Source organism: Mytilus californianus, unplaced genomic scaffold (assembly GCF_021869535.1).
Source record: "Mytilus californianus isolate M0D057914Y unplaced genomic scaffold, xbMytCali1.0.p SCAF_10, whole genome shotgun sequence".
NCBI lineage: Eukaryota > Metazoa > Mollusca > Bivalvia > Mytilida > Mytilidae > Mytilus > Mytilus californianus.
In genome coordinates this window covers 48,308,702-48,323,583 of record NW_026262582.1, presented here as the reverse complement: position 1 = coordinate 48,323,583, position 14,882 = coordinate 48,308,702, and the positions used below count along the sequence as shown (strand labels likewise).

Below are 14,882 nucleotides of genomic sequence, written 5' to 3'. Positions count from 1 at the left end.
TTTTTTTTTGCTTTGCAAATACATTACAGATAGCCCATTTGTGGTTTTCAGTGAACGCGTGTTGATAGATAAACGAAAATAACACTTTATTAAATCCGTGAATTTGATCTTCTTTTTCTAATTTACCTTCATCCGGAAATGTTTAAACATTTGAACGTCAGATATATATATTTAAAATTCAAGGGTCTATCCTAAATTGAGGTAAATTATATGGCCTTCCAAATACCGTTTCGATCCCTAACATCACTGAAGAGACATTAATTGTCGAAATCCGGATATGTTGTACAAATTTTTGCACCTCATGTTTGCGGTATAAAATTTTTTTCCCAAGTTTATTGTTTTCTGTTTGGTAAAAAAACTAATAATAAGATCCATTTTGTTATATCTTATGATCCGTTTATTTGGCAATCGCCAATGGCAGTCAGCAGGGTTTAAGAGCACCAGTTGTTCGACCTGCTAGTCAAATGCGTTTTGTTAAAATATACTTTTTCACATTTTTGGTCTTTTGGAAAATGTTGTTTGTGCTGTATTTAGACCCCTCTACCAAGGAAGTTGTTTTGCATGCACACGTATAAAAATTGCGGTTTTTATCCAACGAAATCATAGGTTTGAACGTTGTTTTTAATTTAGACTTGTATATAATGTTTCTTTAAAGTATCAGTCATCGTTGATAATAATGTTTGCAATATTTCTATTAAAGATGCATTTTAAAAACTAAGTTTAAAGACAGGTTCTGGGTACTAAGATCGGATTGTGAATGTAACAAATGGTGCTTAAATGCATGTATCTTTACGGTTCATTTAAGACGAAATAAGTGTGCCAGTCTTAACAGGCGTCAGCGCAATGATAGGCAGTGCTGCCGTATAAGGGAAAAGTACAGGTTCCAGCCCCTATTGGGGAGGAAGTAAGGAATCAGATCTATAATTGTTAGGTTAATTTTCTAGGAATTTTTTATCTATATATATATATATATACATATATTTTTCTGAGAGGCTGTTACACATATTAGGCACTAGCTAAACAAGTGCACAAGCGGTATCATTGGCCGTCCTCTCTTAATAATTCCGTATCATCTGTCGTTAGATATTACTGGCATCGTATAATTTTTTAACATTTAACGTTGCTTTGATATCAATTTATAAGCTACACGTTTGTGCCAATTTAATGTTATCCATTTTTCAGAAACAAACTTCTGGATATATATTCATGATATTTTATTGATAAAAAGCTTTTTGTTATTTTTGCCAGATTTTTATATAGTATGCATTTAATTTTGTAAACCTGACGCACGTATCGTCTACAAATGACGTATCATTGACGCTTGATTGGAACAAGTTCATAGCCAAATACATATTTGACATAGCATTATTTTGGTAGAAATTAACAATAAGTTGAAGATTATTGGGGTCATTAACTATGTAGATTACGTCAAAGAGAACGGTCAACGTCATAATCTAATTTGGAATTGCCAGTGGTGAAATTTAAGGAATTATAAAAAGGAAGCAGTGACAAATATACTTCTGATGCGGATTTGGTGCTTTTGTTTTAAGAGTATTCCTATACAAATGTATGTGCTATGCTTGATTGCAAGGCATACTGTAACACATGGTATGGTACGATGGTATGGAATGTGTTATGGTATGGTGGTATGGTACGAATACGATCATACCATGGTATAAACTTATTACATGTAGCTAATGATAGACTAGATATTTAGCCATACCTTTTCAACTTATTTTATAACAAAACATAATCAAAGCTAGTTCAACTAAACGAATTGATAGGTATACCTATAACATAAAGAAACATACCATTTTCTTTTCACGTAAGCATGTTATTATACACTGGATATTCAAAGTTTGTTTTTAAAAATTTTCCCAGTTTGATCGAAAATCCAACAAGCATAAGGGTATGCAAATTTTATTTTTTGCTCAACAGGTACTTACTGTAGTGCATGTCTATAAATTTGTAACAGATTCACTACAAATTTCTAGAATTAGTTATCTTCTAAAGCAATATGTTCAATGTATTAATGTAAAGATATAATACATATTTGTCTTATTCCAGGGCAGAACTGCATTACATGTAGCTAATGATAGACTTGATATCGAGCCATATCAGGACATCATTCAAGTGTTACTTGACAGCGATTGTAATCCAAACGAAATAGATAATGAGGTATAGACAGAGCAATATGTGATTCTTATAAATTGGTTCAAAAATATTTTAAAAGCAGATAACTGCAAGACTTCTTTTGGAATGTATCGATACAAATTATATTTTTATTTATTTCAACAATCAGTTCCTGGTCAAAGTTTAAGAGATATTAGAACTGATTCAATTAGTTCAAATTAACACCGACCAAAAGTACTATAAACATGATACACAGTTCTGTCCTATGGTCCGAACCTTTAGAACAGTATGAAACGTTTATTTCTGTAGTAAAAGATGAGTTTTGTAGGTTTTTCTCTGATCTACTCAATTATAAACTCCTAACATTTTTACATAAATACACAGTAAAATATTTACTTGATAAAATATAACTTCAATAATACTTCCAGATTTATTATAAGATATAAGTATGTTATTCAATAGTAAACATCCGATATTCATAAAATACTTATATGAACATATTTGTTTTCTCCAGGGAAATACAGCATTACACGTTGCTTCCTTAAAAGGCAACAGAGAAAATGTTCAAGTTTTCATAAGTAGGGGCTGTAATCCGTCAATTTATAATCACAAGGTAAAAGAGACATTATATATTTTTTATTGCATTTATCAATATTTTTTCTTGACATACTTTTTTGAAAGAACCACACACAAATGTCGTAAGCGCTTGCAGATCTAATTGCCAAAACAACATTTGAGGTTTCCACGAGTGATAATACCAGAAAGTAATTAACTGTAATCAACAGTAAAGCATTATTTATTTCACTGTTGTAGTTTTGTTTTAATATAACCTTTCTTGTTGTTCCTTGCAAGGAAAATAATGGATAATTAACGACATCAACAGTGTATCATTAGAATAAAGTTAGACTATAACACAATTGACACTTTTATGATTTGAACCATAGACGATTTGTACGATTAAAATTAAAAGTCACCCGTGGCATTTCAATATATTTGTAAAAAAGTACAACAATTTGAAAAATCATCCACTAATTCAAACGATTTTACCGATTTACTCGGTTTCTTGGTTAATTAAATATTTGTTTTCGCAACACTCTGGCTAGCCTTCCCTAAGGCACAGATAGACTTTTAAACAAATATGATATAGTATGATTGCTAATGATATAACAATTCAATAGACTGTCATCGAAAAGCCTCCACGAATGAGCAAAACCCTTACCTGGTTTTGCTGAGACGTTATGCCAGATGTTGTTATTTTTTTTCTTTTCAATTTTACATTTTCAGTGATGATAATTTTAAATCGTATTTGATTTTGCCTTCATAACTGTTTTGATTCGTTTGTATCACCAGTCCAGTATCCATTACTGTCATGCGACTGTCATACAAGTGAGAGGTTGAGCTAGCTTTAAAACCAGGTTTAATCCACCGTTTTCAACATAAGAAAATGCCTGTACCAAGTCAGGAATATGACAGTTGTTATCCATTCGTTTGATGTGTTTGAACTTTTGATTTTGCCGTTTGATTGGGGACTTTCCTTTTTGAATTTTCCTCGGAGTTCAGTATTTTTGTGATTTTACTTTTTACTATGACATTTTGTATATCAATTCAAATTAAGGAATGCATCTACCCCATGCATTGCGTTGAATCCTCGTCCAGGTTTGGTTACATGTTTTTTTGTTTAAACAGCTCTTCACCGTTTGTATTACATGGCTCGAGTATCATTGAAGTGACATTTGTGTCACTGAAGTAACAGTTATTGTCGAAATTCGCATCTGGTGCATAAAAATTTGTCCCAAAAATATTATATAAAAACCATTATCAACCATCGACCAAGTATGAATACTATTGATGATTAAGTTAAGATAACAGCGCACTTTCCGTACTCTTTGAGTTTTAAATTCTAATTATACCAGACGATTAATCATTTGATCAAAGATATACACAAGATCAGCCACAAATTATACCAAGAAAAAACTTCAAACACAAATTAATACGTTGATCAAAGGCCTATACGTTGCAACAAATCTTCATTCTAATTGAAACATAAATATGTATTTAAAAAAACAATATACATTAAATGATAAATATATCTTGAAAATTGCATGAACTTTTATTTATTTCAAACAAATGAACTACAGAAACAGATTCCAAGACACGTCGCAGTTAATTCACATATCAAACAGATTTTAAAGGTAAAGAACTATACTTGAATTGATGTTATCACATAAAGATGCACTTATATAGACAATAATAGGTTTGTTCTGATAAAATAATGTACTAATTACGTGAATCTTGCCAATATCATGTTTTCATCAATCAAATAGAGAGATAACATTACGCAGTGGAAAAAAAAGGAGAGGGAATAATCAGGCCAATGTTTAATCCTAAAATTTGAATATAGAAAGAATAATTTTTTCGAACACTTTAAATCTATAATCGTCTTTGATATTCACGTCTGGGCCTGTGGACTAAATAAACAACTTCAATTAAAACTGCCAAAATATCTTGAAACTAGTTTGTATATATGAAATATAGAATCATCAGGTTTTGCTATATGATGTAATGCACTATTATATTATTTATTTATGTATTTCTCTGTCCTAAGTGTTCTTGCGTTTATTTGTACTGTATTCCTGTCACGTAATGTTGTAATTTTAGCGGTAATCTTATCATTGCCATATAAGCGGGAGGTTTGGCTAGCCATAAAACCAGGTTCAACCCACCATTTTTTCTTCAAATGTCCTGTACCAAGTCAGTAATATGTCAGTTGTTATCAAATAGTTCGTTTCTATGTATGTTGGAGTTTGTTTTTGTAGCAGTTCAGTAATTCTGTTGTTCCCTTGTTTTCCTCTTATAGATGATGTGTTTCCCTCGGTTTTGGTTTGTGACCGGGATTTGTTTTAATTAAATTATTGATGACTATTGAACAGCGGTATACTTTTATTTCCTTTATTTGCTACAAGATGTATTGTTTAAAGATGTTGTAAGAAATAAGTTTAAGGAAAGCAATGGTGTTGACTTTTTAAATTCATTGTGTACAAAATGGTAAGTTTATGTAAATGTATGTCATAATCGATATTTTTATCACACAAAGTACAAATAGTTTGAATACACTAGCAGCTGACTGATATGACATTATTTTGCGATTATATCAACACAGTTTTATAGATATTTTGGTGTGTAACTCATTTAAAAGAAGGACTACATGAAGGCTCTTATCATCCCTACTTCTGATAGAAAAAAACAAACATCATTTGTTTACTATATGTAAATCAATAACAACCGGATTTGCCTACTGTTTATGCTTCTAGGCCTATATTTGTTAAACTTCCGTATGGTTAGAGTATTACAAGGGAGTTTGTAGTTCCTAGTGTAAGTAAAACTTACTTTAAAAGTCAATGAATACGAAACAGTAAAAGTTATGAGTTTAAAAACAGCCTCTGGTGATATCTGAACGAAAAACTTGTTGGTATCTTACTCATCCCCAAAAAAGCATATTTGAAATCTTTATACTTTAATGTTTTGTTTTCTATGTGAGGTTTAACGTCAGATCAAGACGATCTCATTACTAAGGTATTAAATGTACTGATTGTTTTTTCTATCAGTACTCCAATAAAAACATTCATAAGTAGAGATATTTATATAAATAAAGCAAACACTTTAAGTCGCAAGAAAAACTAATGTAATCAAAATAATATAAAAAACAATGCAACATCACACGTTAATACAATCACCTGTTTCACTGTATTTTATCTAAATTATAATCATTTCTCCTGCTGAAGGTCATATAACCAGATATAAAACTAAATATAGCACACTTATAAATATAAGTAGCTAGCGAGCACGTGCAATTTGAATTTTGAGTTATGTTTGATTTCACGATATCGGTTTTAAAAAATATGTTAATCACCGTTTTTACCTGTAAAAGATCGATTTATTTGTGAATCGAATCAGTCAAACATATGGTTCACCCTTGTTTCGTTTTGAATGTTGACAGTCTTTTCCCTTTAATAGCTGCAATTGCCGAGTACATGTTTAACCCATCTCTGGTTAAGGGGTTAAATAGAAATTCACATCAATACGGATTCAATGATGTTAGATTATTGATTTGCAAGGAACTAATACATCTGCGGTGTTTCTGACGTTGTTTTGACAAATTGTGTCCAAACTGACTGCTTATAACAAACTATTTTTGTTCAAAATTCCGCTTTTATTAAAACTTGAAACAAAAAGAATCATATTTTGAATTGTTTGTCTACATCGTAGCTAATACCCTCTGTAAAGAATACTTTTCAATAAGAGTTTTATTTTTAGACTATGAGGGCAACATATTTATTTCAAGTAATCCATTATTAATCGATCACATTTGTCAGTAAAAGTGCCCATCCCCGCTTGGGAAAAACATATTCATAGTATCACAGGATTTAAGATGTACGATTGCTTATAAATGCTTACAATCGACTTCATTTGGACTTTAGTGGATATTTGTCTCATTGGAATAAAAAACCATATCTCCTTATTTTTCTATTGCAAGCAATCAACCCTCCCAAAATCATTGACAGTGGTGAAATAGCACAACATACAAACAATGTGTAAACAATCAGTTGGAATGGGCTAAACCCAAAATATCGGAACGAAGAATGAAAACAACTTACGAAAAGACACTGAGTATCCAGCTAATAGCTAATTACAGTTAATGAATAAATTATGTTGACCCTTGTGTGAACAGTGAGATTTGGGAGTTACATCTCAAAAGCAAAAGGTTAAATTGGATGGTCTGTCAGTAATGAGATAGTTGATAATAAGATAAATAACAACATGTACGATAAAAGAGATGATTTTTCATTTCCTATTGTTAATTATTCATTTTAAGTTGGTGTTTGTATATCTCAATTTGTTCGATTCGATCGTGTATGTAACAACGTATTTGATTTTAACAAAAGAAATCTCTGTATAACTAAAACATTATTACACCAGGGTTTTTGATATCACAAACTAGTCAAAACATTTACTAAATTTTTTCATCGGTACAAGGACATCATTCGTAAATATAAATCAACATGCAGACATCTTATACAATCAGGTATTTCACATCCAATCTTTTATGGTAATATTCTATACAAAGCACAAAAGTGTCGTCATTCACCTCAAAAGCTAACCAAACCTTTAAACAGACTGATTCAGAAGAGATATAGTTACGATACTGTTGTCAGGTTATTAAGGATGTCATATTTTGGAATTAATATTGATTCTTTCAAAGGGTCTTTGCTTCGGAAATAAACACATTTTTACTAAAACAGTTGTTGTCAAGATACGAGTTATGTTCTTCTCATATATTTATGATGGTTTGATACTAAAACTGAACGAGAGGGATTGTACTTGATTTTCATATGATGAAGACATAATCTTTCAATAAGTGGAATTAAGGTCTGGAGCTGGCTTAGCAGTAACTGCTAGTAATCCTTTGCTAATCTGTGTATCATTGTCATTTTGCTTAGTTCGTCTGTTACCTGTTCTGACAGCGGACTCGGACTTCTTTTTACGTGAGTTTTACTGTGCGTATTACCGTGTGTTTGTTTATTCTTCATTGGCTAGAGGTATAGGGGGATGGTTGAGATTTAACAAAACATGTTCAACCCCGCTGCATTTATGCGACTGTTCCTATTCAGTACTTGCAACCTTAGGTGTTACTATTTAAACGATCATTAACGTTCATCGATCAGTCACCGATCAGTAAAGTTCACTTCAAGGTCTCATCACTAATCCGTCAGACTTATAGTAAAAATCTTTGACTGGTCGGACTGTTCGGACGGATCGAACGGAGTGACCTTTTGACGGATTGAATTCTACTACGTCATGTGTTTAATTCATACAAATTACGGAATCTTAATTTCGTTTCATTTGATTAAAATGGAACCACGGAAAAATACGAATCGTTCAAGTACAAAAGCTCGACATTTTATTATTAATCATACATCAAAGTTTTAAGAATTAAAAAATAATAGAGATATGCAGATAAAACTTAATTAAGATATAATTAAAGAATTGTGATTGTCGTTTATGCTGAGGTTTTTTTTTCAAACCCGGTTTGGGCTAAAACGATTTTTATCGCGACTGTTTGATAAATTCTCCAAAAATGTAATGAAAAATGAAATGAAATGATAATTTTTTCCAAATTTTGGTGTATAATTTTCAATGAAATATAAAAATATGCAAGTTAGACACTCGAAAATAATGAAAACAAAATATACAGTATATTTTCCCTAAAAATTCATTATATATTTTTGGGGAAACAACCCAACACACATATAATATCCAATGAAGGGTATTAATCCCTATATTTTTCAAATTCTATAAATAGTAACTTATCCAAAACAATTAAAATAACTGATTGCTAACAACAGTGCGTTATTTTTGATAAAAAGAAGAAATATTGATATTTTTAAACAATGAAACCATTGAAATAAAGAAATAAAGAAATAATTGCATTCTTATTCAACACAAACAAAAAATTAAGTATCTTTATCTTTATATTATTCATTCTTAAAAACAATTGCGTATTTAAAGGCATTTATAATTACTAATTGCAAATGACGTTGCATTATATCTGACATAAAAGAAGGATTTTAAGCAATGCAAACAAAATTTTAGTATCTTTTCCCTGAAATTCAGTATATTCTATGAAAAACAACCAATCCTGATGTACAAAAAGTACTAAAATCAAATGGCGGTTTATAATTTCTATTAAAATAGAGAAATTATTTCATTCTTATTCAACACAAACAAATGTTTACGTATTTTCATCCTTATATCATTAAAATATCATAAATAAAAATAGATAGAAATAAAAACACAATATTGGTAATTTTAAACAATGCAAACAACATTCAAGTATCTTTTCTCTGATATGTGCCGATGTGCAAAAAGTAATTAAATCGAATGGCGGTTCATGATTTCCATTGAAATAAAGAAATGATTGAATCTTTTGTCAACACAAACAAAAGATTAAGTATGTTCTTCATATTTTTATAAACAAATACATGTACTTAGCCTGAGGCATTTCAAATAACTGATTGCTAACAACAGTGCATTATTTAAAAAAAAAAAGGAAAACACATTGCCATATTTCACAATGCAAACAAAATTTTAGCATCTTTACTTAGGTAGTCATCTTATTTTAGGAAAAAACAACCCATCTTGATAAACAATAAAAACAAAAACTAAAATAATTGACGGTTCAAAATTTCCATTTGAATAATAAAAAAAAAAAAAAAAAAATGTCTTTAATAAAGAAAATAAGTATTATTTACAGTATATTATTCAACTGTTATAAAACATTACTTATCCAGAAGCAATTGAAATAACTGATTGTAAAGAACAGTGCAAAAAGAAATGATTGCATTCTTATTCAACAAAAACAAAACTTTATCCTCATTCTATTTACATCTTATGAAAAAAATAAATATTCAGAGGCATTTAAAAATGACTTACTGCAAATATCAATGCATAATTTTGGATAAAAAGAAGAAATATTGGAAATTTTAATCAATACGAAAACTATTTTAGTATTTTCTCTGATATATATCATTATTTGTATAAAACAACCTATCTGATGTACAAAAAGTACTAAATTCTAATAGCGGTTCATAATTATTATTAGAATGAAGAAATAAATGCATTCTTATTCAACACAAACAAAAGTTTTAGTATCTTTATCCTTATATTATTCACATCTTATACAAAATCACTTATCTAAAGGCATTTTTCATGACTGATTGCAAATGATGTTGCATTATTTCTGGTATAAATGAAGAAATATTTGCAATTTAAGCAACGCAAACAAAATTTTAATATCTTTTCCCTGAAATTTAGCATATTTTATAAAAAAAAACCAACTAATCCTGATATACAAAAAGTACTAAATCAAATGGTTGTTCGTTAATTTCTATTAAAATCAAGAAATTACTTCATTCTTTTTCAACAAAAGCAAAAAGTTTAAGTATTTTTGTCCTTAAATTATTAAACTTTCAACAACAAAAAAATTATTTTGAGGCCTTTGAAATAAACTTTTTTCAAATAACAATGAACTATTTTTGATAAAAGGAAGAAATATTGGTAATTTTAAACAATTTTACGTATTACTGTGCTTTTGTTTATTCTTCATTGGTTAGAGGTATATGGGGTGGGGGGGGGGGGGGGTTGAGATCTCACAAATCGTGTTTAACTTCGCCGCATTCTGCGTTTGTCTGAAGTCAGGAGCCTCTGTTTGTCTTGTATTTAAAAAGAAATCTAGTTCATATATGTTTCGGAGTTTAGTGTGACGTCCATTTTCACTGAACTAGTACACATTGTTGTTTTGGGGGCCAGCTGAAGCCCGCCTTCGGGTTGCAGGATTTTGTTGAAGACCCATTGGTGGCCTTGAGCTGTTTTCTGCTCTTTAGAAGGGTTGTTGTCTCTTTGACAGATTGCCTATTGTCATTTTCAATTTTATATTTACAATATACATTTTGTAGTAAGCTCTTAAAACAATAGTAAACAAGCTATTATACAATTATAGCCTTTGTATGAGGTCGATACAAGGATATACTGACCTGAAAGAAGTATATGGACTGAGGACGAAGTCCGAGGTCGATATACTTCTTTGGGTCGATATATCCTGTGTTGACCTCATACAAAGGGTAAAATTGTTATATTATTAATTTCCGATCATATTTGTATCAAAATCGTCAGTGCATTATATTCTTTTTGTTTCGATCATTTAATTTTGTTCGAATTTTATATATATCATATTGTCACATATAAGTTTTTATTTCAATTAGTTTTTATATTTTTTTTGTGTACATCATTTGTTTTTTATGGAGTGAACGTTTTACAAATTATGATTTAGAACCTGATTTGTTGGGTAAAATAAACTTCAAAATATTATAGTACTGGTAGAGTTGGTTTGCTATGAACATATATTATAAGTTGCAAAAATTCAAAGTGACATATGCTGTCGAATGAATAGTGAATAATTTGTCTTTGTACTTAGTTGATTGCTCAAGCAAATAAAATTCTTTAAACATATATGCTAAGACAATATAAAAGATAAACGCTCACATAATTGCATACTATTTTTCGTCCAAATGACTTTCCTTTACTCGGATGACACTTTCGTTTCAGAATGACATGTTTATCGTTTATTTTTCGTTCAGTATGTTCTTTTTTCAATTGTCTTTTATCTTTCAAGAAATATGAAGAGTACTGGCAGTTAGGTAAGTAATGTCTAGAAAAATAGCCTGTTGTCTATATCTTATAAAATGTTCTATACTTGTTAAGCAATGATTGGCTTGATAAAAATGGGCAGGTTGCAATAAATGCATAATTAATCTAAGCTTTGCATTTAAAATCATTAACCATATTTAGAAACATATAGATCTTTCGTATAAATATTTACATATCAGCATTAGTTTACGGATAAAAAGAGTAGGCATTTAAATTTTACTCAAATCAGTACATATAGTCAGGAACCTGATGTTCAGTGGTTGTCGTATGTTGGTGTGGTTCATAAGTGTTTCTCGTGTCTCGTATTTTATATAGATCAGACAGTTGGTTTTCCTGTTTGAATGGTTTTACACTATTCATTTTGGGGCCCTTTATAGCTTGCTGTACGATGTGAGCCAAGGCTCCGTGTTGAAGGCCGTACTTTGACCTTTAATGGTGTACTTTTACAATTGTGACTTGGATGGAAAGTTGTCTCATTGGCACTCATACCACATCTTCTTATAACTATATAGCACACGCATCGAATTAAGTTTGCTACATTATACCATATTTGACTCGATTATTGAGTTTTCGAACCTTGCGCTCTAAGCGTATAAGTTTATATATGTAGTTGTCAACTTCCACTAAGATGTCTTTGATTTTGCATGTTTGAAATTTGAATAATAGCGCCTTTTAAAAAAGACGGAAAAAATCGTACTTTTCATCATTCATGTTGATTCATTAACTAGAAACTTATTTCATCTTTAATTAATGGGTGTATATTGAGGGCCATAAAGTGCAATCATTGCAATCACGACAACAACTGGTCTTATACTTGAAATTAAACAGGCATTGGAGTACCAACACAATATGTTATCCTGTTTTTTTTTGTCATTATGAATAACTCATCAAATGCAAATATTTGTTTGGTACTTGCATTCGCTCCATTTTTCAGAATCACAATTAAATATCACAATCTATGTTTGTAATTTATATGAAATTTTACTGTTATTCTATCCATTAGATTAAAATAAACTGCATATTAAATGTATTAAATATAACAAATTTTCAAGTTAAATAGTATACATGTTACACTTGATTATGATTTTTGTAATCATATAATTTGTGATCATTTATCGTCAAATATGATATGCTAGTGATACATTATTTGAACTACCGAGACCCTGTCAAACAGTTGTGTTTTATTATGTTTGTTCTAATATTATCACTGTTATTCATTTAAAAAAATAGTTTTATTCATAAATATGATATACGTATGAAAACCAACACCATTTAATAGGTTTACCAGTAGAAGTTAAAGAACTTGACAAAAAGTCAGCCAGAATATTTACCAGATTATTAGAAGAAGAAGGATATCTTCATTTTGAAGCCCGTGTAATGCTTGCAGGAGAGCAAGGAACTGGTAAAACTACAATTGCAAGATATCTTATTGGCAAAGGTCCGACTAAAATCAGAATATCGACTGATGGTATTGATTTGTATAATGGTTTGTCATTTATTGATCGTGAAACTGAAGAATGGATGCATGGCAAACAAGGTAATATTTTTGGCACTGTAATGATTCATTACATAAAGTCTCTTTCAATTTATGGGAAATTCACCTGGTAATGGAAGGTAAAAAAGAGTGCACGTGTTGTCATGCTGAGCATACTTCCACTCGTTGAATAAGGTATTGAAAAACAGGAAGTAGTTTTTTGTTTTCCATTCTCTATTTTATTTTGACCTATCCAAAAAAAAAAAAAAAACACACGCCTTCAACACATCACCATTGAGCTGTTAACCAAACATGAATGCATTCTGAAATGAGTGTGAAGTTCATTCAAAATATTTAAAACATCAAAGTATTCACAGACAAGAAGTGAAGGTGATTTCAATATAGCCAAAGGAGAAGGGTTAAAATTGGCCCTTAGATTTTTTTGTTTTAATTAATCATGTCAAAGTACTACAAGTTATACACAGAATATTTGTGATATTATTATTAATACAACATAACTTCATTTTGTAAAATCACATACAAAAGAACGAAGCATTGACTCCTTAAGTATGCATTATATGTGTTATAACCTCAGTTTTGGTCAATTGTTAATAATTCTTAACAGTTTTTTGCTTAATTACTTTGGACGCCACTCATGATCCTGAAAGGTTTTGTGTTTTAGGATTCAATATCAACTATTGGCAACTTTTGGTTACAGAACATTTTGGATCCTAGGTTGCGGCCATGTGTTTTCTCAAGCTTTTAGGTCCGACAAATGTACAAAACCATCGTATTTTGACAATGTTTCCAAAATATGCTGATTCTGAAACCAAAGATGTACTCTTATGAAGAGATTATTTTAACGGAGAAATCAGAATTAAATTATAGCAATTTAAAAATTGTATGATAAAGTAGAAATTCAAAGCCATATTTGGCCTAAAGTGAACCTTGTCCTGTTAGAGAATAACAAAACAAATCAAACATTAATATGAACATGTATCGTGTATCGTTGTCCTTGGTATAAACTTTATATACCACACTCATTCACATGAAAAATGGCTGTATTACATTCTACCGTGATTGTCTACATGACACCGTACAACCTAGAATGTATACTAAAAAATGGTGGCCATAACTAATATGTCCTTTATATATATGGTCTAAATGTTTATCTTTAGATCTACTGTAGATTTGTTCAATACAAAAGTTAGTAATAGCGAGCCCCTTGGTAGCAATCAAATCAACAGTCAAGGGTAATGCATACAAACACTTACAGGAAAAGTGTCTATGCTATATTTTACATGCGTTTGCTGGGTCTCAGATAATTATAAAATATCTGTTTCACAAATCGTGCATTTAAAAACTGTGATCGTTAAAAAAAATCAAGTACCAAATAAATCAGGTAGAATAAAAAACCAATTGTTTCAGAGAACATTTTTTTTTCTCTCACCTTAGTCAAATTCAAAATCAATCAAAAGGAGTCGACGCCATCAACATCAGCAACGTTCTTCATCACAAATAAAGTAACCTCTAAAATTCCGCTTTAGTTTTGAAATTAGTCTGTTCCAATTGTCTCCTATAGTTACACCTAAACTATTGGACCGAAAATATCTTACCATAAACAAACATTGTAATTTCTTGATTAAGTAGAACACTTGAAAAACCCTCTTACATGTAATAGTTTTCTATCTTCATATATTAACAAGCCCTTTGGCCAAGTCATTACTGGTGACGCACAGATAATTCAACACGAACATCTCAGGAAGGTGATATCTCATGGTTCCAAATTTAGAGAGCCACAATAAAATTGAGAACAATAAGGGATTCCGTTAAGGATTACAACAGAACATAGGCAAAACGAGAAAAGGTTGAACTAGATACTCTGTCAGAATGGGTTTAAGCAATTAGGTCGTTGATAAAATGAAGAATCCACAAGAAGTTTGAAAAAGTTTGTAAGTGTTCGACCTAAATCCGTATTCAGAAACAAAGATGCTGCGGAAACTCTGAAGTC

At 30.5% G+C, this 14,882-nt stretch overlaps 1 protein-coding gene across 1 annotated transcript in view; it reads left to right on the top strand.

The window, feature by feature from the left end:
• The first annotated feature begins 2,068 nt into the window (after positions 1–2,068).
• LOC127718253 (uncharacterized) overlaps positions 2,069–14,882 on the top strand; it is a 34,138-nt gene continuing 21,324 nt past the window's right edge. The window contains exons 1-5 of the mRNA XM_052224248.1: positions 2,069–2,178; positions 2,648–2,746; positions 4,272–4,325; positions 11,363–11,387; positions 12,677–12,934. Coding sequence (XP_052080208.1) covers positions 12,775–12,934 — 160 coding nt within the window. The 5' untranslated portion in view covers positions 2,069–2,178; positions 2,648–2,746; positions 4,272–4,325; positions 11,363–11,387; positions 12,677–12,774. The remainder of the gene's footprint in view (positions 2,179–2,647; positions 2,747–4,271; positions 4,326–11,362; positions 11,388–12,676; positions 12,935–14,882) is intronic.